General features: G+C 43.0%; 2 protein-coding genes across 6 annotated transcripts in view; one reads left to right on the top strand and one right to left on the bottom strand.

The window, feature by feature from the left end:
- The window catches only part of NME7 (NME/NM23 family member 7), a 72,572-nt gene extending 53,220 nt beyond the window's left edge, over nt 1-19,352 (top strand). For all 5 annotated transcript variants that reach the window (XM_035114428.3, XM_088668781.1, XM_088668782.1 and 2 more), the window contains 2 exons: nt 199-306; nt 19,075-19,352. In XM_035114428.3, coding sequence (XP_034970319.1) covers nt 199-306; nt 19,075-19,107 — 141 coding nt within the window. In that variant the 3' untranslated portion in view covers nt 19,108-19,352. The remainder of the gene's footprint in view (nt 1-198; nt 307-19,074) is intronic.
- ATP1B1 (ATPase Na+/K+ transporting subunit beta 1) overlaps nt 19,163-27,315 on the bottom strand; it is a 30,422-nt gene continuing 22,269 nt past the window's right edge. Inside the window, exons 3-6 of the mRNA XM_035114434.3 lie at nt 26,275-26,433; nt 23,890-24,074; nt 22,527-22,607; nt 19,163-20,571 (exon numbers count right to left, since the gene is read on the bottom strand). Coding sequence (XP_034970325.1) covers nt 20,305-20,571; nt 22,527-22,607; nt 23,890-24,074; nt 26,275-26,433 — 692 coding nt within the window. The 3' untranslated portion in view covers nt 19,163-20,304. The remainder of the gene's footprint in view (nt 20,572-22,526; nt 22,608-23,889; nt 24,075-26,274; nt 26,434-27,315) is intronic.

The following is a 27,315-nucleotide window of genomic DNA, read 5'->3' as shown; positions in this document are numbered from 1 at the left end:
ATACTTTCTTCCTCATTATTTTACAGTTCTTTGCATATGTGAAGGGGAAATCAGGATTGAGCCCTTTTACTTTTGGTAAATACTGTGTGTGCTATAGTGAAGAGTTCTTTATTATATAAAATGCTTCTATAAATATATGTCTATATCTTCACATAACAAGGCACTTTCTTCACCTGTTTATATTTTTATGTTGCATAGGAAATAGCTCGTTTTCTGCGTCCTGGCACGCTCCGTGCTATCTTTGGTAAAAACAAGATCCAAAACGCTGTGCACTGCACAGATCTTCCAGAGGATGGTCTTTTGGAGGTAAGGCTCAGTGATGCATCTTTATATTATAGGATGTTAAAGGAGTCTGTGAAGCTGTTTTGAGCTGTACAATGAGATGCTAAGCAGAAGTAAAATTACTTTTTTAAAATATATATATATAAGTCTTTCACGTTTGGTAGGGATACGGGAGAGGGCCTTCTCAGTGGCTGCTCCCAGACTTTGGAACTCCATACCTAGAGAAGCTAGAAAGGCTCACTACTTGTTGTCCTTCCACCAGCAGGTGAAAACTTTCTTGGTCCAATAGGCTTTTAGGAACCGACTGCTTCTAATGAAGGGCTGGTGCTGGGCTGTTTTTATTGTAATTATTTGTATGGTTTGGATAGATTTTATATACGTGTGTCGTTCTAATTCTATCAATGTTCAATTGTTTCTTAATGGGGTCTTTTTGGTCCCGTCAGGGGAAAATGTGGGGTATAAAGAAATATATTATAATAATGAATGGTGGCAATAATTTTAATGGAATTTTAGTTGAAGTCGGCACCATGTGCAGTTACTTGCACACTTTTTTACTATATTATTAGACAATAAACAACTGAAGCAAATGTTGAATTAATTCTGAATACAGTCGGCGAACATTTTGCATGGGATTTCCATTCCCAGCCCCCATGCGCCTTGGTGGAATGTGCATAAGCGTGCCACGCCCCAGTTACACTCCCATTCTGCCCCTTTTGTGACATGTTGAGTGACATTTTCGGGCCACTTGCGGGTTCCGCACCATGCGTGTGGGAGTGATTGTGCATCTTTTGGACACGCGTTAATTGGTTGCTGCCTGTAATAGCAGAAGCTGAAAATATTCTCCAGCAAAAGTTTTTAAAAGCTTACATTTTGTAAGCTCCCTGGGAATTAGATTGAAGGGTGGTCCATAAATCACTAGAATAAATGAATAAACATTTATATACAAACTGGATTTTTATTACCTTATTAAATTAAATTACTCTAGGGTGAACTCATTAGGACTGATTTTACATATTTTTGTGTATGTGCGTAGTAAAATCCCCCACTCACCCTTGATGCATGTTTGGCTGTGCATGTAGCTACTGAGTTATTTGAATAGTTCATCTGAAGCACAAACACTATTGATTTATAAAACTTTTATAATTACTATAATAAAGATCTCTAAGCAGTTTGATGTGCTACCATAAGCCTTCACCTTGGATAATGTTAACCTTCATAGCTCTTTTGACTATTCTTTCAGCAACAGAGGTGATCCTAGAGATCATACGGTGTCAGGCAACTTCCACGGTCGGTTGCCAGGAATGTACAGACAAAGAAAAGTGCTTACCATCCGCTTTTTATTCTATATTTACAGAGAGGCTTGGAACCCAGCCTCTTGGATAATGGTGTTGTCCCGAGTGAATCTCCACCCCCCCCCTTCTCTCCCACTCACTTATTCGTCATCAGCATCACCTCCTCTATGGGTGCCGCTTAGTGCTGTCTGTCTTGGAGCTCTTTGCTCTCCTACTTTTAAGGCTCGCCAGGTTCTGGGAGATGGTGGGTCTGGAATGGTTTCTAGTGATAACCTGTCAGCCATCTGCTGCTCTGTCTCTGTCTCCTCCTCCTCTCCCATTGTTTCCCAACTTCTCCCCTCATCTTCCTCTGAATTGTGACCTCCCTCAAACCCCTCTTGTAATTCTGAACTGTCTTCCTCTTCTCTGGAAGGGTCAGGCTGGGGAGACGGTCTCCACCATTCCTCCTCTTCCCAGTCCCTGACATATGGACCCTATCAATATGCAGCAATCAATATGGGCCAAAGACAGAGTATTGACAATTACACCTTTGTGGCTTGCAAACCATTGGCCTGCTCTGCCACAAAGAGCATGTTCTGTGCCTAGAATGTGACTTGCTTTCAGTGTAATTGTAATATATCAGCATTTATTTGAAGTCTGGATGTTCAGCTTGCCTTTTGGAACAAGTTGGTGAGGAAAGGGCAACAGTCATACGGAATAACACACGTTTTTGTTTGTTATTATGATAAGCATTTTGTGTTTTTATATTTTGAACCGCCCTGTGATCTTTGAATGAAGGGTGATATAGAAATTGAATGAATGAATTAATGCAATGTGGGGTGGTAGTGCTTTGCCACATGCAAATAACGTGAGCCTTTGCTTTGCATTTCTTTTTAATAACGTAGGCACGATACTCTGTTGCCATTCTGTAATTCAGTCACCCATTGATGCAGCTTTAATGCCAACAAAGCACTTTGTGTACTGGTTACTTTTCACCTGGCAATAGGACCTTATTCAGCAGTTGCAAAGGCTGTCTTATCAGTGTCACATTAATAATGCAATGGCGCACTGAACGCTGTCTTCCAATTCCCTGGCAATTGCAGTCAGTGATTTGAAACCCCTGGACTCGGATGCGCATCTAGTGCTCTTCTCCTGTGGCCTCAGGTTACAAAGTGGTTAGTGGTGGCCAGTTTTATTAAAGCCATTTGCTTGTGGCTTTTGGCTTCAGCCATAATGTTCTTAGTACAGTGGTACCTTGGTTCTCAAACGCCTTGGTACGCAAACAACCTGGAACCCAAACACTGCAACCCCGGAAGTAAGTGTTCCGGTTTGCGAACTTTTTTTGGAAGCTGAACGTGCTCCGTTTTGAGTGTTACGCTTCCGACTTGAGTGCCACACTTCCATTTTGAGCGTTAGGCTGAAGTCTGTCTGTTTTTGCTATTTATTTTGTGTTTTTGTTTTCACGGCTCTTTTTGTTTTGTTTTTGTGACTGTGTGGAACCCAGTTCGGCTACTGATTGATTGATTGATTGTGTGACTGCAGTACATTGTTTATTGCTTTCATTTTATGGATCAATGGTCCCATTAGATAGGGAAATTCATGTTAAATTGCTGTTTTAGGGGTTGTTTTTAGAAGTCTGGAACGGATTAATCCGTTTTGCATTCCTTTCTATGGGAAAGCGTGCCTTGGTTTTGGAACGCTTTGGTTTTGGAACTGTCTTCCAGAATGGATTAAGGGTAGGTAGCCGTGTTGGTCTGGATCGAAGTAAAATAAAAAAATTCCTTCAGTAGCACCTTAAAGACCAACTAAGTTTTTATTTTGGTATGAGCTTTCGTGTGCATGCACACTTCTTCAGATACAGTGAAATGGAAGTTTCCAGGCACTTATGTAGAGAAGGGGTGGGGAGGGGTGGGGATGGGGAGGGGGGATCACTCAGAAGGGTGGTGGAAATGGGTGATTGACTGACTGATAGCTGTTGATGACCGCAAACGACTGCAAATGGTTTTGCATGAAAAAGCAAGGGTTGAGATGGCTGAAGATCGCTTATCATGTATAATGAGATAAGAACCCGATATCTCTGTTCAAACCAGGTCCCTCCATGGTTTTGAGCTTGGTGATAAGTTGCAATTCAGCAACTTCTCTTTCCAGTCTATTTCTGAAATTCTTTTGTAGTAAATGGATTAAGTTTGAGAACCAAGGTATCACTGTACTTCTACTCCAGCAAAAACTGGGTTGCCTAGGGATTTTGCATAGAAAGCTGCAAATCCCGATCTCCTCCTTCTCTCTGCCCCAGTATGGTATATGGCCACACAATACTGTGACTGTTGCAGTTGTGTACTGCATTTTGAGACATTGGTGCATTGTGTTCTCCTCTTCCTGCATGTGGCAGCCAATGAAATGGAGTGGGAATGGGGAAGCCCACACTGCAGTGATGCCACACTACATGTTTGTATTAGTAGATACTGGTTTGGGAAGTTCCAGACTAAGGCAGTTCCCACTGAAATCAGTGGGACTTAGTCATGCCAAACTTGACACACTTGCAATGGACCCAAATTCAACTAAAGTATTCTGGTTCAATCCCATTATTAGGAGGAAGATGGTTCTGCTATGTTTACCTTCAGCCTCAGACAGACATTTCTAAGGCTACCAATTTACTTATTTTTAAATGTCAGACAAGATTAATATTGGTTGTTAATGAAATTGATTTTAAAAAAACACACTATAGACCATTAACTGTAGAGGAGTTGATGGCACCAGTACATATAAAAGCCAGGTATATAAACAAATGTTAGTGGTAATTTTTGGAAGCTTAGAACATACTTCTGTATTAGCAATTTCTATACTCTTTGATTAGGAGGGAGTAAACCTTAATTATACCACTGGAACTAACAACTCTAAAGTTTTTATCTCTGACAGCCTGATCACAAGCAGGTATAATCAGAAGCAAGCCCTACTTTCAGCTGGGCTTGCTTCTCAGTAAATCTGCTTGAGATTGCAGCCTTGTTTTAGCCCTTCATCTGCATATTGTGAACGGATTAAGTATACTTAAAAATATGTTGCAACATAATACGGGCAAACTGAAAATAGTGAAGTTAACTCGTTGAGAGATGATGGATCCATGCAATGTTTTCATTCCTCTATTCAAAATGTTGAGTGAAGAACTGAAGAAAAATAGGTATTTTAGCAGGTGAGGAATTGGTAAGCAAAACTTCTCACTGACAAAATTAAGGGCAATAAGAGACTCTGTTCTGAGGCATTCTGTTGCTGCTGGCATGGTGGCCTCCAGAAATACCTTCCACACTCTTGTGGGTATGGGTATTTGCCCCACAATCCCAATATGTTATGTGGAAAGCACATTTAGACATTATCACAAGCTAGTAGTCTTCCTATTAGACATATCTAAAGTGATAATGAAATACTTAATGCCCTGTGTTTGAGAGACTGTGGGAAGACAGCAGGCAAAGATTGAAGTCTGGTTTATGCAACTAGGCTAGGAGTGTCCATTTCCAGCTCTAGCCAGCTACAGCCATGCCTGAACTGGGATAACTTTCCCACAGTGATAAATGAACTGGAAACCTCTTGTCCAGATGTATTCTAGGTGGGGCTATCCTTGAAGACTGTTCAGGGACTGCATCTGGTGCAATATGCTGCCCTGAAGAGCATGCTAACTTGGAAAATTATTGTACCTGTTCCGCATGAACCGGACTGGTTGACATTTTATTATGTTTTTATCATTGCGGGAAGCTGTCCCGAGTGGCTGGGGAAACCCAGCCAGATGGGTGGGGTATTATAATAATATAAATAAGTACAGTGGTGCCTCGCTAGACGAATTTAATTCGTTCCACGGGTCTTTTCTTATAACGAAAAATTCATCTAGTGAATCCCATAGGAATGCATTGAATTTTCTTTTGAATTTTTTTTTTTACCCATAGGAACACATTAATTGAATTTCAATGCATTCCTATGGGAAACCGCGATTCGCTAGACGAATTTTTCATAAAACGAATTCGTCTAGCGAGGCAACCTCCACGAGAAAAAACCTTTCGTTAAGCAGAAATTTCGTTAAGCAGGGCATTTGTTAAGCGAGGCACCACTGTAAGTAAGTAAGTAAGTAAGTAAGTAAGTAAGTAAGTAAGTAAATATTTCCGAACCCAATTTAAGATGTTGATGTTGACAAAGAAGGCCCTAAACAGCTTGAGCTTAAGTACCTGTGGAATTCTCTGCCTCTGGAGGTGCATCCGATGTTATCAGAACTTCAGTACCAGTGGCCCCTCTTCACCTAGGCTTTCGGCTCTTCATTATAGTGCTTAAATAGGTTCTTGCAGCACTTTGAGTTGTTGAACCTCTGTTACCTTGCTGCTATTTTGAGTTTATAATACTTTTTTGTCATGTTAATGCACAATCTTATATTATTTGTTGTTGCTGTGCTGTGTCATATTTTTATTTGTGAACCACTCTGGATATATATTTTTTGTGTGAAAAGTGATATATGAACACAAATAATAATACTAGACCCATGTATACAACTAAACTGCTCTTGACTGCCCAGTGCATTTGGGATAGAGAAGGATACATATCCAGATAAATAGCTGTTGTGCAGCAGCAGTGTTGATTGGGTTAAGATGAGATGCCAAAGTACTCTGTCATAAGGCGCTGTAGCAGTAAGAGACTTGCTATGGTGCAACTCTTCAGAGCAAGCAGGAAAGGAACACTCTCAACTGAATGTTCTCGTCGCGGGCATTAGAGTGACATGACCCAGAAATGTATTTTAAAACCCTTTGATGTTCTTTTCCCACCATAATCTCTCTTCCTGTCCCCACTTCAGTTTGGAAAGACAATAAGGAGGAGCTGTTCTGCGTAAACTATATCACATTTCAATATCCTGGGGGCAGTCTCTGGGCCAAACTTGATACAGCAATAGGAGAGAACTTCTGCTGTTTTGAGAGGTTCAGTTGCAGTTGTATGTTGCCTGTTTGTTTTGCCCTCTGAATAGCAGCCATAAGAATCCCGGCTGGATCAAACCAAAGGCCCATCCAAGCATCCTCTTCTGCCAGGGACCAACCAGATGCCCATGGTTAGTCCACAAGCAGTACATGAGCGCAATTGCATTCTCCCCATGTAAAGTGGGGCCCATATAGGGCGCTCTGCCCTGCCCCCAATCCATCCTTTTAGTGATGTCTTAAGGTCACTTCCAAGTTCAGCACTGTGCGTGCATGCACAATAACACATCAATCAGATGTGTGTAAATCGAGAGTTGCCTGTGTTTACTTAAAGGAAAAGGGACCCCTGACCATTAGGTCCAGTCGTGACTGACTCTGGGGTTGTGGCACTCATCTCGTGTTATTGGCCGAGGGAGCAGGCGTACAGCTTCCAGGTCATGTGGCCAGCATGACTAAGCCGCTTCTGGCGAACCAGAGCAGCACACGGAAATGCTGTTTACCTTCCCGCTGTTTACCTTCCCCTATTCATCTACTTGCACTTTGATGTGCTTTCGAACTGCTAGGTGGGCAGGAGCTGGGACCGAGCAACAGGAGCTCACCCCGTCGCAGGGATTTGAACTGCCGACCTTCTGATCAGCCAGCCCTAGGCTCTGTGGTTTAACCCACAGCGCCACCTGTTTACTTACTGTACTTTTATTTAATGGGATTTGTGTACCACTTAATTTTTTAAAAAACAAACTCTTAAGCAGTTTACATAAAATAAACAAAATAAATTAGCAATTTAAATATGTTAATGTCTATGTATATATGCACATTTAAAAAACCATTACTACAATTTACATTTCACAAAAGGCAAGCCAATTAATTGACCATCCAAATCATATGCCCTCAATTATTAAATTAGAACCTCATCCCAAACCACACATTTCAGTTCTTAACTGGTTAATTTCCTTCTAGATGAGCCAGACTTGGTTCCAAAATCAATTTCCCTTCAATTAATTATACCAATTCAATTCAATTGCCTCAATACCAGCCCCCTCCAATCAAATGAATTTCAACAAGAATAGGGTGAAATCACCATTCACTTCAGGTGGTGGAGGCCAGTTGGGATTCTTACTATGAGGCAGCCTAGGCAATTGTTCATTTGTTCTTTTTAACTTAATTAAGCCAGGGAAGAAAAGCTGCCAATTGAACTGATGCACAACACTGTCAATAGAAACCTCAAATGCCCCTGGTTTGGGAAACAACGTCCCTTCCTTTTCCATTTGGGGGACAATTGTACAGAAAAAGGTACCATTTCCTTTTCAGTACAGTTGTTTCTGGAAATTAAACAGATTAACATCATTACCTTCTCCAGGGGCATCATTTGACTGACTTAAGTTTAAAAAGAGAGAGCTAAGATCTGTGGCCACCTTGACACATCCTGTTTGTCCAATATTTGACGTAATAAACTGGAATGTGATCTCAGGAAACACTTGAAATGCCAGTGATCCAGCAGGAAATGTGCCATTTACTTGGTGGTGAAGGTGGTGGTGATATTTTATTTATAGATAGAAGGTGCTCCCAGAGAGTAATCAATATAGCAACAGTAAGTTGAGGTATGTCGTAGGACTAGCTTCTGTATTCTTTTATTGTAGAAAACTCCTGAGACTGTACTACTTTGGGTTGCCGGTAGGTAAATCCTTTACTAGCCACATGACACACACACAAAAAAGAATGTTGTCCATTGAAAACTAGCAAGTTGAGGAGAAACATTCTAGCTTCACCTTACTCTTGACAGAAGGGTTTTCTTTGTGCATGAAGTTTTCTTTTACAAATAAGAGCATTCAAGCATTGAATCCACCCAACTGCAACCTGAAATGGCACATCCAGGAGACCTGTAGTTCATATTTTGGCCTCTTACACTTTCAGACGGGAGAGAAATTTTCATTGACAGTGACTCTTCCTTTGTTGTTTGACCCTGGACTTTAGGCTTCTTCCGCCTTCTGAAAATACCTTCACTAAGCACAGTGAAGTTAATCAATAACCCTCACATGACTGATTTGAGCTAGGAAAGAAACAAAGGAATTTAAAAAGCTATTGGCTGTCCCTTTCATTCATAAAAACTGAACTGCTGTTTTTCTCCTGTGTTAGTGAAGCTAAAGCAGTAACACACCTATTGCAAAGTCCCCTTCAGCTTACTGAATAAAGGGCTATAATTATTATATATCAGAAAATGTTGGTGTCTGCAGTAACATTTTTGAGCAACTTCCTCCTTTGATTTTTTTTAAAGGCACATAACTGAACTTTGAATTCAGTGCAGTCACAATTAACCTTGAAAAGTTGTAATTGTGAAATAGGTTCCAGATATAGTGTCAGCTAATCTTTTTTTTAAAAAAAAGTATGCAGAAGTACACCAATACTGAGTTGATGTATGCACACTTTTAAAGATTTTTCTACACATTATGGGGAGTACATACATGCCAGATGTTGCTAGACTACAGATCCCATCGTTTCTCACTGTTGACCATGCTGACTGGGGCTGATGGGAGTTGGAGTCTAGCAACATCCGGAGAGCTATAGGTCAGCTACCCCTGATAAAGTCACTCTTGAAGGAAACAAATGCCATTATATCCACCCGTCTTTAGTCAAAAATGTTTCTGTAGATCAGAGTTGGGGAACCTGAAGTCCTCCAGAAGTTGTTGCACTCCAACCCCCCCCCCAAAAAAAATCAGCCCCAGCCAGCATGGCAAATGATTGAGGAACTCCACATTGAAGGCTCAGTGGGGCAAAAGAGCACACCCCAAGCATCACCATCTGGAAATGACCATCCAAGTAGGACCAGAAGCACCACAAAGCAGTGACACCCCCCCCCAACTGGGACAGCTGTTCCAGAAGGATAGCATGGTCGATGGTATTGAAAGCTGCTGAGAGGTTGCGGAAGATTAACAGGGACACATTTCCCCTGCCTCTCTCCCAACAGAGGTCATTGTTAGGGAATTTGAGGGGGGGCACCCAAACGAGGCTTCATTTGGGAATCAAGATTGGCACAAATGCCCTCAAGGGCAAGTCTGATCCTACACACCACTCTAGTATCGCACCAACACGAACCCCTCAAGATCAAGCCCTGTGTAATAAAGGCTCCCTTTCCTACCCTTTCTCTGTTGCCTGAGACTCTATGTAACCATATTTCTTTATGAATGAATACCGTGTATCTGTATCTCTAAATGAAACCCCCTTTTGTGACTCTGGCCAAGGGCTCTCAGGGATGCAGGGAACAGCCATAATCCTTTAAGCGAGAGGTCACGTAGCCAGGGTGGTGCTCCTCTGCATATCCATAATACATTCAGGTACCATCTCCTGCCATTCCCGACCCTCCGAAGCCAGAGGCAATACACACACCTGGACCCATTGTTTTTCCCCACCAGCTACTCAAGGATCCCCTCCCAGATACTTACTGGTACTTGCTTATCAATGTCCTGGGACATCGTGCATTGTTACCTTATGTTAGTCCTGTTTGTTTACCTGTATGCTAATGCCCCTTGCACCTTCCCCTTTTCTGACGTTTTACCCTGTCACAAGTGATGTATGTATGATGCTTTTGATGTGCATTATGGGGTGGTGGTGGGAACTTTTAAAAGTTCTTGCAGCCCTGTTCACGGTGTTCAGTCTGGCATTGAACTTGCTGCGCAGTAATAAACCTTGCTGTTTGCTCCAGATCGTGGCTGGACTCCTTCCTTTTATACTCCACAACAACCACAGGGCCCTGCCTGATGAGCTGGGTGGATGAGCATTCTCGCACCCAGAATTTTGCCCTAACAGTCATCATATGGGGCAACCAGAGCAATTTCTGTGCCAAAACCAAGCCTAGACCCCGATTGAAATGGATTGAGAAAATAGTCAGTGCTCTAAACACTTCTCAGTATTCATCTCCTGTAACAGTAGAGTCAAGGTCCAGGCAGATGCAAACGATTCTATCCTCAAAATGCTTTGCAAACTACCTTGAAAAGTTCTGTTCGATGATACAATGAGGATGCAATGGAGGCAGCAAAGTAAGCCTTCTTTGCTGCCTTCACTGCAACTACGTAGGCTCAATGATGAACCCTCAACAATGTTCGGTTGCATTTGACAGGAGTTTTCTTCCACCCGCATTTGAGCCGCCTTCCAGTTTGTTTTCCTACTCTTAAGTGCTAGAATATACTAGGGCAGGGGTAGGCAACCTCAGGCCCATGGGCCGGATGCGGCCCAATCGCCTTTTCAATCCGGCCCACGGACAGTCCAGGGATCAGCGTGTTTTTACATGAGTAGAATGTGTCCTTTTCTTTAAAATGCATCTCTGGGTTATTTGTATGGCCTGCCTAGTGTTTTTACATGAGTAGAATGTGTGCTTTTATTTAAAAGGCATCTCTGGGTTATTTGTGGGGCAGAGGAATTCGTTCATGTTTTCTCCCCAAAATATAGTCCGGCCAACCACATGGTCTGAGGGATGGTGGTTTGCTAACCCCTGTACTAGGGAGCAAAGCGAGCTCCACAAAGTAGGAGAGGGGACTCAAAAGCGATTGTGTCACCTCAGTAAATATGATAAATGGTATGGTAATAATAACAATAGTAATCCGAAGTCCCAGTGGTGCTCTTCATAGTTTCATTTTCCAAACTCTCGGCAAACCCTGTAATGCAAACTCTTCTTCCCAAAGAGGGAATGATCTAATCGGATTGCAAATTTCTCATGTGCTATTGCAGAGTACCATAGAAAGTCACTGTAAACCAGTAGTCCGTGAGGCTAGATTTAAAGTTCTGTTAGCAGAAAATTAGTTAAATGGGGAAACACTTGGTGTCATTTTATATGAAGAAAAACAACATATAGCAAGATTTCAGTAATCTGGCCCAGTTTCATATGCTGAACTATGCCAATTGGATTCCTATAGCAAGACAGTTCATATAGCCCCCCCCCCCCAAAAAAAATCCCCCACCTGCTCCAAACAGCTGCTCCATGCAGCAGATTGGAACCATGAGAAGTTTTCTTTTCCTTTTTCAGGCATATTCCAACAACTGTCATTAATATGTTGCACTCGGGATATGCCACAAGTATGTGTAAAATGAGGGGAAACGTTCCTTGCCATCCTTGAAATAAGCTAGCACTTTAAAAACTGTTGCCATATCAGCACAGCTGTTGTGACACAGGGACAGATTGTGGTATAGCTATGCAGATCCATGCTTGAGATGGTGGTGGGAGGGAGAGAGAGCAGTGTGTGCTCTTAAATGCATTCCAGGCCAGAAGCTCTGCAGTAGATTTCACCGAGCCACCTTTAAGATGAAGCAGGATTTGGAGGAAGTTTGTAGTAGCCTATGCAGAGACCACTAGATCCATTTAAGTGCCAAATTACCACAGTGTCAATGTAACTGCTTGGCAAACCAGGTTTATTTGTTTTTTAACATCCTGTCTAATGGAGAGGAAAAAATTGCTAAATATCCTTACTTTAATTAATAATCAATGGAAGTAAGATGGTGGTAATGTTCAGATTACAGGTTCACAAAGTGCTTACATGCACTCCATGGTAAGTAGCCATTTTAATGATTTATTGAATTCTACCCCAAAAGAATCATTGTAGAAGCTCAGACACCCCCCACCCCCCCAGTGTGTCTGTGTCAGCTCATTTTCATGTGATCAGTTGTTGTTTTTTCAAAATAGCAGGAGGAACCAGTGCTTCCTGAATCATGGTCACCAAAAGGCATAGCTGCCAAGTTATCCCTTTTTTTAAGGGAAATTCTCTTATGCTGAATAGGCTTCCTCTTGAGAAAAGGGAAAACTTGGCAGCTATGCCAAAAGGGCAATCATATTTGGGGGACTGAAGGATGAGTAGGAAGAGAAATTGTGAAATGAATGGAAATGTGACAAGGAGTGCTGGTGCCACGATCCACTACCTCACTTTGTAGAAATGCAAAATGCTAGTTATTGAAATCTCCCAAAGCAGAGCAGTTTGGCCTCTGAGCTTTGTGTGTGTCAGCACTTCTTGTTCTGTACATTTAGCACACTGTAACAGCTTTCATCAGTGATGTTTGCCAGAGCCCAGGTCCTTTGGAGTCCTTTGCCTGAACCACTGCTCACACCTTTTCATAGTGTTATAATGTACTTTCTTTAGCCAAGTTTGAAGCATGCTCACTGATGAATGTTGATGTTAAAGGTTCTGAGTGCTGAATGTGATGTTTTTACAGCTCATGTGCTTTGCTTCCTCTGTAGAAACAACTTGTTCTTGTATGGTACTTGTCTCTGATTTAAAATACGTAATTTGGAATGAAAGTGTGCTTGGTTGCATTCATCATATGAAACAGTGCCAAAGTCTGTATGATAAAAGGTAAAGGGGCCCCTGACCAGGGCCGTCTTAAACGCCCCTGCCGCTGTGGTGCGCCGGATCTCTCCTGCGCCCTCCCGCCCCGTTTCCCAGCGCGGTGGGCGCAGCGGCGGGCAGGCAGGCACAGCGCGATCTCTCTGGCGCCCTCCCGCCCCATTTCCCAGCGTGCTGGGCGCAGCGCGGCTCCCACAGGCGCAGCTGCGCGGCGGACCGGCGGATCGGCCGGCCAGCGGGCGGGCGCAGCTCGCGGTGCCTTTCTGGCGGGCCGGCGCCATGGTGCCCTGCGCCACCGGGGGTCTACCTAGAGCCGGGCCTGCCCCTGACCATCAGGTCCAGTCGTGTCCGACTCTGGGGTTGCGGCGCTCATCTCGCTCTATAGGCCGAGGGAGCCGGCGTTTGTCCGCAGACAGCTTCCGGGTCATGTGGCCAGCATGACAAACCTGCTTCTGGCGAACCAGAGCAGCGCACGGAAACGTCGTTTACCTTCCTGCCGGAGTGGTCCCTATTTATCTACTTGCACTTTGATGTGCTTTTGAACTGCTAGGTGGGCAGGAGCTGGGACCAAGCAACGGGAGCTCACCCCGTTGCAGGGATTCGAACCGCTGACCTTATGATCAGCAAGCCCTAGACTCTGTGGTTTAACCCACAGCGCCACCTGGGTCCCAAAGTCTGTATGATATGCCCTGATAAATTTTGCAACACGGAGGGGGTGTCCAATTCCAACTCCAGCAATTATGTTTCATCTGCCTATATATGAGAGATGTTAAACAATTTAACAGCAAGTAAACCCTCTTCACATCACGTGTTTTACCGAATCAACCTTTTGGCAGATATTTAAAGAAAAATAGTAAGCTTTTGTCAGTTTCTGAACCTGCCTCATTTAACTTTCATTGCGATAGGGTGAGCTACACATAAATAAATGGAAATTCTGAATATATGTCTCTGTGTTAATGAGAGTCGGCAATATCCCCCCCCCCAATGGAAAGCTGGGGTATGATGTTGCTCATTCTATCATTGTTGCTGTACATAATTTGTTTTCTCATTATAAAATCTGCAATAAATTGCAGAATTGCAAAAATTCAAATTTATTGAAAGATGCAAGTTTAAATTTTCACTGCACTGTGGTTTATTTGCAATAAAAAACTATAAAGTGTGAGGATGTTTAACTATACAATGTATGACAATGGCTGCAAGCCTACATTTTCAGTTGCAGTGCAATGTTGTACGTGTCTTCTCAAAAGTAAGTTCTATTGAGTTCAGCTGGGCTTCCTTTTAGGTAGTAGGCATCCCTAAGGGTTCTGTTACATATTAACTTCTGGGTGACTATCCAGCCAACCTTTTAGCAGTTTGGAATTTAACTCTCCTTTTCAGAGGGTCGTCATATTTGTAAAACAGGAGAAGCAATTATCTAAAGTAGCAGGCTGGTCCTTCATACCACATTTCCTCTCTTTAAATAAGTAAGAGCAGGGCCATTGTTTCTCCCTGTCATTTAGCGATGCTGGTGTTGCAATGCAGCCTTTCACTAGGAGCAAAATCCCACATAAAATACTTTTGCTGTTTGGTGAAGAAGGGCAGTTTGAGTGCTGGTGAAGGCAGTAGAGATGAAACTTTCCATCTCATTTCATGGTACATTGTACATGGTACATGGTACATGGTACCATTTCATGGTATGATCTTTTTGGACCTCACCTTTAAATAATAAAAAGAAAATATCTAGGAAATAGCCTGCAGAAATGCTAAGAGATACACTTCTTACTGATTACTGATTTCTTCTATTACTGGTTCACTGTTTGCTGGTTTATGTGTGCACTCGTTTTTGTTCCTTTGCTTTTTATAGTGCGTGGAGCAATTTTATTGCTTCATGTGGATTTTTGTTATGTTTTCAATCTTGTTAACTACTTCATACTTTCAAGTAGAAAAATGCATTTAATATTTAGAATAAATAAAATATGAGTGCAACTATTCCAACAATGTATGTTTTCATTAGACAATGTTAATTAATGCAGCAATTTCGTTTCATAGTATTTCTTCAAGTTGAGTATGTGGTTAAGGCATGGAAATCATCTTCTTCACAACTTGTATGAGAGAGCATGATGGTGGGTTTTTTGCATTCTAAATAACAGTTTCTTTGTTTTACCCATGCTTTCTTGTATAAGCATTATGAGGAAACTTTACAAACCAAATTTGGGCAAAAATGATTATGCATGATCTGTTCTGGATTCATGCAGTCTATACTTTGTACACTTTACAAATGCATTTTAGAATCCTGAGAATCTCACGTCTTCCTTCCTTCCTTCCTTCCTTCCTTCCTTCCTTCCTTCCTTCCTTCCTTCCTTCCTTCATTCCTTCCTTCCTTCCTTCCTTCCTGAAGTAATTTTCTATTTCATGTAGCTGTACAGGTTAAACTTTTACTTAGGATGGCAAATCCCCACTTGGCAATTAATCTCTCTTAGTGACCTTGGCCATAGCTGCCAAGTTATCCCTTTTTTTAAGGGATTTTCCCTTATGCTGAATAGGCTTCCTCGCGAGAAAAGGGAAAACTTGGCAGCTATGACCTTGGCCAGTCACTCTCTCTTAGCCTCACAATGTGGTTGTGAGCATAAAATAGAGGAAAGAGAAATTGTATATGGTGCCCTGAGTTCTTTGGAGGAAATGTGAGATATTAATGTTGAGGTAGCCCTCCAGCAGCTAAAAGGGGTTGGAGTGGCTCCGAACAGGTTAACATTTTTGTACAGAACAGGCATGGTAGGCAAAAGGAGTATGTTGGTTCTCATTTATTTTTAAAGTGGACAACCCCTTAGGAATTCTAAGACTCTTGAATTACAACTCAATAAAAGTTGGCTATATTGCTCTGATTCAGAACAATAAAAGTGTCAGAATGACCTGCCAGAAATGGCAATTGGTGAATTGCAGGCATATCTGCAGCTGCTACCTCAGAACAGGACTGGCTGGCTTTGGATTAATAGTGTATTCTGGAGGCTTTTATCTGATAATTTCCTTCCATTTTGGGTCACAGATGAATGGAAATTTACCGTGTCCAATAACTCGCACCTGAATCTTTTTGGAGAATAATGATTTAATTGCAGAGCAGTAGACTCAGGTCTAGGGAAGTAGAAGTCAGACCATTGGGCATCAAGTTCTCTATTCCATAGTTGTATGTATATTTGTGATACCCTAGATAACATGTTTGAAATATCTTTTGATACTTTTAAAGGGTGCAAGCTTCAGAAATGACAAAATCCACCTGTTGTAGAATTGGGGCTTCTGAAATTGATGAAGTATCTCCCAGAAATCCCAAACCTCTCCCACAAATCCCAAAAGCCTTAAAAATAAACTAACCCAAAGCTTTTGTTGGATTTTTCTCTACATACAGGTTAGTTGAATACTTTACTCCTTCTGTTTGTGCAGGGACTGTAATCTAGAGAAGGCATGAAGGACACATGCTCCCCCTTGCTGTAGACCCTGTTATCTCCAGGGTCTGCAGCTCAGGAAAGTGTGCCTCCACATCACCATGACCACCATGCTTTTCCAGCTTTCAATATATTTCCTCATTCCCCTTTACAACTCAGTGGATGGGGGACTGGTGCAAGTTTGAAGTACAGTCCCTAATCCAGGATGTTTCATGCCTGCATGTACAGGAAGGAGCCCCTAGCACTGAAGAAATTAACTAGGTGGTAGGAGCTGCAGTGGCTAGGTGGATGGATGATGCAGATTTGCCAGGGCTGAGAGTAGCTGCCATCAGTTGCTGGATTTGTGGGCAGGATGGACCTGTGGGAATTCATAGAGTTAGAGGAAGTGCAATCATCCTTGGTGGAATAGTGCTGTAATCCTGCCTTAAATTCCTCTGAGGCAGGAGTGGGGGAAGCTTTTTCTGGCAGAGGGGTCACCTTCTCTTATAGACACACTTCTAAGATAAACATTCCAGGGGTGGGTGGGGCCACATGCAAAAGGGGGCGGAGCAATGGTTGTGGCTCTTACCCTTGTACATAGACTATGTTAAGAGTCAGGAGGTTCTGCACATATACTCCGCTCTCCATCCTTCATCCAGGCAAGCATTTGAGGAGAGTGCAGAGCAGGAATGGTGAATGATGTGACCTGGAGAGAGATGCGGCTTGTGGAGATTCCTGAGGGCCAAAGAGAGATGGTCTCATTTGGCCCCTTGGTTTTGAAGTGCCTCATGCCTGTGCTGAGGCATGAAAGAGCATCACTTGTCGAATATGCGCCTGATAGCAGGATTCAGGTTGTGGCAAGGATTCCTGCTTTACTTTTCAAAGGTGTTAAAAGCTGCTGTTGTAGACAGTGCCTAGTATCTGTCCTCCATTTCTGTTTTAACAGTTTTATTATTTCAGGGGGATTCAACCCTGAAATTTTCCCAACTAGGTTTCAGTATTATTTCCTAGCATTTACGGGATTAACCAGAGCCTTTAGTGCAACACTGTTTCCACTTCTCTGAAGTGTTTGCTTTTCTTTGAGTCTTGCATCTGACCTCTCACTGCTTTTAGGGCACACACTGTTCAGGAGATAATTGTACGCACCAGTGGTATGGTTAGGACTTTTGTAACAGTTTTTATTATGGTTGCACAACTATGTAAACTTTCTGGATGACTGGAGGGTAGCAAGTATGAAAATGACGCTCATTCGTATGCTGCAGTGCAACTTTGTGTTCTCCAAGGTGAGATGATGAGCGATAAAAGCAAAGCCATTAATTCTCTCTTAGATACGGGAACAGGAAAGAGTGAGTTTGTGTAGGTGGTTTTGGAGGAAACAGGGTATAAATTTCTGTGCAGAGGGGGTTGTGTCATGTGGGATTCCCAGAGATCAGCTCCCTTGGTTACAATACTAACTTCTGGTATCCAACACTTTAAAATAATTGTCAATCTAGGTCCTCCTTTTGCTTTTTGCCTTAGTAGGTAGGAGCAGGAGCTCAACACAAGAGCCAGCAGTTAGGACTGGGAGACTGGTTTACCAGCTCACCACTTTCTAGTTCTTTGGAGATTACCTGTGAGAGTCCACACCTGAAAAGGATTGATAAAACTGTATTAAGTAAATGGTACTTACTTCTTTCACTAAGAAAGAGACCATAAAACAACTGGTTCGAGAGTTGTATCCAGGGGGGCCATGTGTCTTACTTCAGAGGACAGGCCTTTTAGTTGAAGGGTTTGCTGATCCAAGTCCACTTTAAAGATAAGGAATTATAATAAGGGATTGCAGGGGCTTTGAATTGCCCATCCATATTTAACCACCTGCAGAGAAAGCCCACAGGAATCCTGGTCAGTGTTCTCCACAATAGTGAGATGCATTGTATTACTATTTAAATTAAGAGTAAAGGTAAAGGGACCCCTGACCATTTTTTTGCATAACCTTTATCCTCCCTTTTCGGTGAGGTGTAAATGGCCACCCTAACTCACTTTGTTCCATTCTTTGTTTAATCGTGGACTTTAATTTATGGCTGCTTATAATGAATGGTGCATCTAGTGTTTCAGAATGGGGTGGGAACTGTTGTACGAAGAGACACTTGCAATGCTGAACTCAGAAGAATCCAGAGTTCCCCTCCTCCAGATCAAGCCCATTGCAAATCAGAAGCCCAGTACTGTATTGGTACAGTCCCAGCTTTAGAATGGGCTTGCTGCCAGCTCACTCTTCCTGGTGCCTCCCTTCCTTTTGCAAGCAATTTTATCATTGGAAAGGATTTGGGAGGGGAGAGAGGTAGGCTAACAATGGAGGGCTTTGTAGGTCCCAACCTTCAGCATGCTTAGAAAGTCTTATCCCTCTTCCTTCCCGAGTATGCTGAGGAACAGCCATGCTTTAAGGTGTTTTTCTAGGCCTTCATGTTTGCCAGTCACTGGTGCTCTTCCCTGTCACACTCTGCAGAGGCAAATTTGGGAAGGGGGGGGGGAGCAACAGGAGAGGCTAGTTGGAAGCTCCCAAAGGTAAGCCCATTTTATGGACTTAGAGAACAATCAGTTAGCATGTGCTAGCTCGGCTCCTTTGGGGACACCAACTTAATTTTGTGACACACGAGGAGTTTGCTCATTTCCTGCTAACAAATATCTTCCTACACTCTGCAAGGGAGGCAAAGCACTAGCCTCCTCCAACCAGAACATGTTGTTTATTGCCACAGGCCATATTTTAGCTGGCTTTGAAACAGCGAATGCAAAGGACGTTTTTAGCTGGTTGTTCAGGTTACAGTTTCGACTAAGGCTGCTTTGTAAAATAACTCATGGTCTGAAATAAGTTTGTTTCTCTTCATAGGTCCAGTATTTTTTCAACATCTTGGACAACTAACTAGAGACGACAGGATTACGGGGCATGCAAAAAACAAGCCACAGGAGGGAAGATGTGTGTTTATTCATTTATTGACCAATGTTTTAACCTGACTGAAATACAAGATCAACAAGAGCACTGTATTTTCCTGGCTATTACATATGTTAGAACATAGAGGTTTGCACTTTAGACAACATTTAACACCAGTTGATGGGGGGTAACTGCATTGCTTTTCATAAAGTTCAAAATAAAGATTTATTTTCAAACATGTGGCTTTGGTTTATTTTTATACATTACACTTTATTTCTTGCAGAAAAAAATAAAATTGTACAACTGCATAAATATAAAATTCTTCCACCATGGAAATGGTTAAAACATTCAATAAAGACAGCACCACTGCATATGATGCCTCTAGCAGGAAAAGAAAATATACAAAGCAAAATAATTATTCCTGTCACTGATGAGAGTGATAGGCTGACTCAGATCTCTCACACAACTTCAGAACGAGTGCGGGGAGAGGGGGAGTAGAGAGAGATAGACAACATTCGCTATAAAGCACAATACACAATCACCTACGCTCCTTAGCGTTGCTTCAAAGTCAAGGTAATTTTCCCTGCCACCACACTAAAGTCCTACGGTTACAGGGAGGAAGGGGGGAAGGCTCTATGGAGTGCTGCTGAATAATCTCACAAGTGGGCCTTTACCATTTTAAAAACGAACAAAAATATAATAATTAAAAGTACCATGCCAGTTTTAGTCCCACGGAGTATTTACACCTTGGACAGCAAATATTTGCTCACAGAAAGTAGAAAACAGGTACAATAATACATGGCTTGAAAAATGATCGGAGTAATGCACCTATAGTACTGTACACTAAATAAAACTCACAAGGCAGCAATATTTAGGGGGCAGAAACACTGCTTACTACAAGTCAGTTATGGAATAATAATTTACAGTAGAAATGGGCATGTCCCAAGGCTCAATTCTGTGTTTGTTTTGTTTTTGTCATTTACAGTAGAATAAATATCTTTGTTGCTATTGCTACACTTTTAAGTTTACATTCTAACCTAGTTAAATGCAGAAAGCTAGTGTAAAGCATATAGATTACGTGTAGGTCCCATACGTATGACAGTTTTGTTCAAGACTAGTAGGTTTTTGTCTTTTTTATACTTTTTTAAATGGCTAAGAGGAGAGAGAAGAAAGAAACTCTGCTTGCGATCAGCTGCTTTTAATGTCAAATTTCAAATCAAAACGTCCCTGGAAACGATCCTTGTCACTGTAGTAGATGTTCTGACCATAGACCTTGCACTCGACACGCACTTCCATATCATACGTCAGGTTGGTGAACTGCACGGCCACAAGGGGCTGCTGGTATTTGGGCTGGAGGAGCTTGCCGTAATACGGATAGTACTGAAGAGGAAAGCCGCCGTAGCCACCCATGCCATAATATTCCACGGTGCCAATTTTGTCAATGTCTTCCTCTTTCTGAAGGAATTAAAGGGAGAAGTCACTTGCAAATTCCTCATTCTGTATGCTCTGCGTACCATATTTTTATTGTTCACTATTTGGTCATGACTTAAAGCTCACATTTTGAAAAACAGACTGTCCCACTGAAAAGTCACTTGAGTTTTCTATGTGCCTTTCCAGCACACTCGACTGATTGCAACTGTGGAATGAGTGAAGGGTAATGTCTCCTTAGATGGATTGCCTTGGCCTCACTTGCAGCATGCCAGAAGATCCAGCAATGGCCACTTCCACCGTGATGGAAGAACCACTCCCCATGTCGTGAGGAATGCATGGAGGAATGGGCAAGTGGGGGGTCACTGCCACTGTCCTTGCTCCAAACTTTCTTGCATTCAGTTGAACAACTGGAATCTATTCACTGGTAACACTGTCTTTCCAGGGTTCCCAGTTGTAGAAAAGCAAGCCTTCCTTGTGTACACAAACATTCAGCTGAACACACCACAGAGGACCATGTTGCGTTTCTGCCCTCCTTGAGAGATTCTGAGAAACACCTGGTTGGCCACTGAAGGAAATAAAAGAGGCTGGACTAGACTGTCCAATCCAACAGCACTCTTCTGTGTTCAGCATTCCATCCCTTTCAGAATGTGCTAATTCAGGAATTATGATGGCGTGTTAACTAAATACTTGAGGGATGGCTGCAGTGATGAGCACACCAGCTCCACCCTCCCAGTTGATCTTGTTCCACTGCACAAGTTGGAGGACAATCTGAAGCACTCCCCATTCTCAGCATTTACATAACATGCCATCTCAAGATCTCGTAGCTAGTACACAAGTGTGGTAACTGGAATCAAGTTGTGAGGTTGGGTTAGGCGCTTTCAGGGTGAGGTTTGTTGCTACCTTTTACCCAGCACACGCTTTTTCTACACGGACCCATTCTACATTTCTTTCTCCGCCCCTCTCCCTGCATCTCTCTCTTCTTTTCCACATGCTAGAGAGGGACAGTGTTTAGTGATCTCACTCCAACCCCTGTTGGGCAGGGAAGAGGAGGAGAGATTTTGACTTGGTCTGGCTTCAACTGAAGGACATTCTCTCATGACAGGAGCTGTCGACACTTCTGGTATCAGGTCTCGGCTTCTAACGGAAAAACAAAGGACTGGGTTCTCTCCGTTGGGTGTTGTTTGAGTCTCTACTTTTAGAAAAAGCAACAGCTGTTTTATCTTGGTATAGAGTGATACTGCTTTGCTTGGGCAGACAGTGAACCACTCAAAGCAAGTAAGAGGCGAGATGGCAAGGGAGTCCATTTAAAAGCTAACATGCATGCAGATAACATATAGGAGAGCAAACATTGGAAGGTGCCTTACACCAGGTCAAATAATTGCTCAGCCTAGTTCAGTATTACTGGCACTGACTGTCGAGGATTTCAGGTCTGTTCAGGTTCCTAGCTTCACATGGAGATGTCATCTGGGACCTTTTGAACACAAAGCTCTAGCACTGAGCAAGCACTTTTCTCTATCAGCAAAGTACCCCTGCACAGCAACCTGCATGCATTTCACTGTAGGACTTGACCAGGGTTTCCTGCCATGATGAATGCTTGTTACAAAAGTGCTAGGTATTCATAAGTCCATCGATTTTCTGAGCTAGGGTGTCACTACAGAGAAGGGCCTCTAGTTGCCACTTGCCTCACCTCTGATGGTGGCAGTAGTCTCCAAGGGGGATCATAATGTATGGTCACGTGGATATAGAGGCAGCAATCTTTCAGGTCTCCCAGGCCCAAGCCATATAATGGCTTCAAAAGCATCACTGAATGAGGTGCCCAGATGTAGGGCAGAAGCCAATGCAGCTGCTCAAGGACTGCTGAGATAGGATCCCAATTAAGAGCCAAGCAGTTGTATATTTGAACTAACTGCAGTCTCTGGACAGTCTCCAAGGGCAGCCCCATCTACAACAAATTACGGTAAGAAGTTGAACTATTTTACCTTAGCAGCGCAGTGAACAGGAATGATATGAGGGTTGAATCTTGCCTTCAGCTCAGGTGGGATGGAGTCATTGAGTGGAGGCTAAGAGGAAAACAAGCACATTACAAACGGTTTAAACCAACTTCAAAACCCTTGCTAAAAGACAAACTCCTTTCTCCAATAAGTGTATTTCCCAAATATACGCTCCAGAAGCCAATTAAGATGGTCAAGTGGCTATCAGTTTGGAAGTGAAATGGGGCAAAGTAAAAATAAAATAGCAGCCCTACATATATGGAGGACTCCCTAGGGATGCAGAAGTATATAAGTTTGTAAATTAAGAGAAAGCAAAAGTCTGCAGAACCTGCAGAGAGGGAAAAAAATCAGAGAAACCCACATCACAGGGTTGTTGTGAGGATAAAATGGGAAGATGAGACCTATGCATACCACCTCAAAATCCTTAGAAGAAAAGGTGGTAAGCATATTTCCCCCACTTGTGCTTTTCTAATCCGGAAACTACTTTAAAACTAACAACGGCTTTAATTTATTTGAGCTCTTCTTTGCCATATAGGGGAAGGCTAGTAGATTTGCGAGGAAGAGCTGGGTCTACAGTCTCAAATCAGCCAACATAAGCATCACTTTCAGTCAATGGACAAATAAGCTCCAAATACTGCTCACAGACCCAGAGTGAAGCAAATGAAAAAATATCAAAGAAAAGTTTGAGAACCCTCTTAAGTGCTACATGGCTGGTCTAGTAAGCAGCCCTCCTCACCACCACTTGCCAGTGGAAAGTAAGTCTGGCCTCCTGGCCAAAAGGCATATGATCAGTATTTTAAAAGCCAGTGGGGCCTCAAGTCTAGGGGTCACCCCATTGTGTGACAAGAAGATGAACAGTGTTTCCACTGGGAAGAAGAGTCCAAGCAGCAGTGGCAGAGATGAGAAAATGGAAAGTATTAGATGAGGTTTTTTGACTCAAAAATTGTGTCAAAAAACCTGGGGTCATCCAATACACAGATAGTGGCATTGGGGGGGGGGAGCAGCGCGTCTGCCAGCCAGCCAGTTGGCGGGAGCGCAATTTCCCCCGATGCCGCAGTGCGTGGGAAACTATCTAGGGAGTGTTTCCTGCCCACAGCTGCAGGGGGTGTGGGAGGGGGGAAGCTCAACAATTTTGGGCCACCTCCCCTCATTTTCTTAAAATTGAGTCCCCAAAATTGGGGGGGGTATACACGGGGGCATCTTTTTGATGGAAAAATACGGTAGATATAAGCAATCTTGTAGAAGCTAAGACAGACTCCCCCAGCGCCCTCCTTCTTCCCATGTGGTCGTGATACCAATTCCCACTTTTTCCTCAACCCCTTCCTTTAAAAAGAGGACTAGCAGCACTTGCCTTCGGTATGAAGCCCATAATCCTGTTGAGTTTGATGAGGACACATGGTTTGCCTTCTTTGTAACCAAAGGAGGGGTCATTTATCCCAGAGCAGTTGTCCAGCCAGGAGCGAAGGAACTTGCAAGATGGCTTCTTGCCCAGGGAGGGGTCAAAAGGAGCGTCACCTTTGTGGGTGGCAGGTTCAGCTGGAGGTGGGGAGTGGGGGAGAAAAAGAAAAAGCTTGCTTATATGCATTTTGGTCAGCTTGCCACAATCCTCAGTCCAACAAAAAGTGTCTAATGGTGAATCCTACACATGCTTCATATTAGGAGACAGTGTAATAATTTTGCATGGGAAGCATCCATCTAGCCTTAAGGAAAACTTCTGATAATGAAAAATTGAATATTTCCTAATGTTCACTTATTTTTCCTGCTTTAATCTAATTGCTTGCAGCTGCCAGGTACCAAAACGTACAGCCTGCAGACAGATTCCATGAACGTACGCAAAGTCTCTCTGTGACATGTGCAGTATTGATCATGCCATTTTCCTAGATAATTGTGTGTTTAAAAAGGATTGCATGCACAAGCTAACTGCTTGGGGATCACAGGAGCTCTGACTAATTTCAGAGAGGCCTGTCACATGTCTACCAGATCCTACAGAGAACAGGGCTCCTTTGCCTTTAATAGTTATTCTATGGAGGTCACAGGACATGTGGCTTCATCACCAACATGGGCTGTTGTGTTAATCCTACAGTGCCTTCCAGATGTTCACTGGATACCTTGGCTCGGTACATGCGCTATACCTTGTAATTCAAAGCAAATGGTTTTCTTTGCAGAATTCTGGGTGCTTGTCGCTTATGCCTCACAGAGTTACAATTCCCAGCAACCCTTAAGAAAGTACTGCACCCAAAATCCCTTGGGGGAAAGAATGTAATTTACAGGTATATTGTGTACACAGCCTAGGGATTTACAACCGCCATCAAGCTAAGATGGTACACCAAACAAAATTACTGTCCCCAAACGCTACCATGGAAGGACTTCTCCTCTGGTTTTAAAACTGAAAGGGGTTTATTTTAGGTGGACAGTTCTGTGGTACACCCACCCACCATCTTTTATAAAATGACCATGTTTTGGCAACCAGACAAGATCTGGAATCTGGGTTGCCACCAGACAGGATGGAAAACTCTGGGGTAAGCTTGTTGGGAGGTTCTAGCAGGGGAGCGCAGCTATCGTATACCCTTGACCGAAGAACGGTACACTCCTATCTGGGATGGTCGTCCTCTTCCACCGAGCGTGCAGCTTCGGGAACTGGCGTAAGCTATTCCCAGGAAAGGAGCAATGGGCAAGAAAGGGGAAGGCCTACCTTTTCCCCCCTGCACCCACCAATTTTGCCCTGCAGTTTCCTCCCCTCAGCTATTCCCCTCTGAACTGTGGCACATAGCTGCCAAGTCTCCCGTATTCCCCGGGAAATCCCCGTTTTTCCAGCTGTTCCTAGCTGAAAAAACGGGTTTTTTTTGTTTCCCCCCCGGTTTATTCTGGCGTGGCGGCCATTTTGGAACTGGGCGGAGCATGCTCAGAAGCAACTTTTGATGCTGCTCTGCCCAATTCCAAAATGGCTGCAGTGCGATGGCCATTTTGGAACTGGGCAAAGCAGCATCAAAAGTCACTTCTGAGCATGCTCCGCCCAGTTCCAAAATGGCGGCAGTGCCACTTCCGGTCTGCTACTTCTGGCCGGTCCCTTATTTCTCCGACAGCAACTTGGCAGGTATGCTGTGGCAAACATGCCTGGAACCCTGACTAGGAGTGGGGGGTCCCCAAACCTACTAAGTATTTGGATCCCTCAATCCAAAACACAGTGAACATTTCTAGCTGGGTGGTCTCCTTTGCTTCTTACAGCCTGATCTTTTCAGTTGCTGTGTTGGCAAATATATAATGACTCTATAGCAAAACTGCACACAACAGCAGGGTTCTGGTGTCTCCAGCCAACCCAAAACATTACAGATCAGTGCTATCGTACCAACCACCACCAGGGGCTAAGGAAATCCAGGGTATTTGGCGAGGTTATTTCAAGCCATATTGGCTTCAGCAGAGCCAGGATTACTGAAGCATGAGGAGATAGTTACAGCTGGGATCGTAATAAATAAATGAATAAATAAATAAATTTTATGTATACCCCACTCATCCGTCTGGGTTTCCTCAGCCACTCTGGGCGGCTCACAGCACATATGGTGGACAGGTAATCAACTGAGTTATTCACTTAAATAAAAGGGTGTTCCCTTTTTCTGAGTGGGACTGGAAAAGCTACTGGCAAGGGTCGCTAGGCACTAGCAGCATTTTAGTTTAGATGGACCATACTAAAAGCAAATTCATTCGAAATAAAAGTTATGTGCAAATAAAATCTACTCACTGCTACAGGACTCAAGCTCAAAATCTGTATCTTGCTCCTGAGTAAACTCATAAGCCTTCAGAAATGTATCCATGACCTTCGTGTACTTCTCATATGTGTTTTTATCAGTGGGGTTGAAGGAAATCTCCATTTTAAATACCTGGGGAATAGCTGACAGTCCTGGAAAGGGAAAAGAACAATCATGTAACACAGAGAGACACAGACCAAAGAAAACTGATCTGTAGCGTATTGTACTTCCCCCACCATGAAAAGGATCACATCCAAACTTTCCTTATGCAGCAACAAACCAGAATAATTTTGGAACATGTATAGGTGCAGAATATGAAATGCTGAAATTGTCACCTTCCTCACCCAGCAAAACAGAGGGAGCAGACTTTGGTGCTTATGGGCACAAGGCTTTTATTTTAGCTCTATTTGTTTGGAGGTAAAATACTTCATGAGCTTGAAAAATCTATAAGCTCTTCAAATTCAGAAATACCTTGTTTTGAAATTCTAAACTTAAGAACTACCTTTAAACAAATTAAAAAGTGCAATTTTATTCTCTCCACGTCTCTGCAGAATTTAAAGGTTCATCAAATGGTGAGGCTCATCTAACTCCCTCCTCATATGGCACTAGAGAGTTGTAGCATTTTCCTGGAGTGCACAGAGGACTGCACATTGGCTGTGTGTATACTCCGAATAACATAAAAAATCCCAGGGTGATTCTGGCCAGGGGCTCATGTTCCTGAGTCAGATTGCACAATTCACAAGGTATCTCAAAGCACTTCAGTGACTCCCTAAGTTTCTGATTTCCTCTGTGGCCTCAGCTGTCCCCAGAATTTCAATGCACAGCCTGAAATTTGGCAGGCTCCATCCACTCTTCATCCACTTATGTGAAAAGAAAGAAAACAAACCTTTATAAGCAGCTTTTTGATTCCCCATTACACTCACCAGGGGCAAAGCAGCTTCAGGTTTAACAGATTGGATTTGGACCCGAATAAGAAATTGAATCAAAATGACAGAGTTGCCCTGAAACAGATGAAGCTGCTTACAGAAATAATG

The sequence above is a fragment of the Zootoca vivipara genome, chromosome 4, assembly GCF_965207765.1.
Source record: "Zootoca vivipara chromosome 4, rZooViv2.hap1.1, whole genome shotgun sequence".
Lineage (NCBI taxonomy): Eukaryota > Metazoa > Chordata > Lepidosauria > Squamata > Lacertidae > Zootoca > Zootoca vivipara.
The sequence above is the reverse complement of the archived record's forward strand: the minus strand, read 5'-3'. Positions and strand labels throughout refer to the sequence as shown.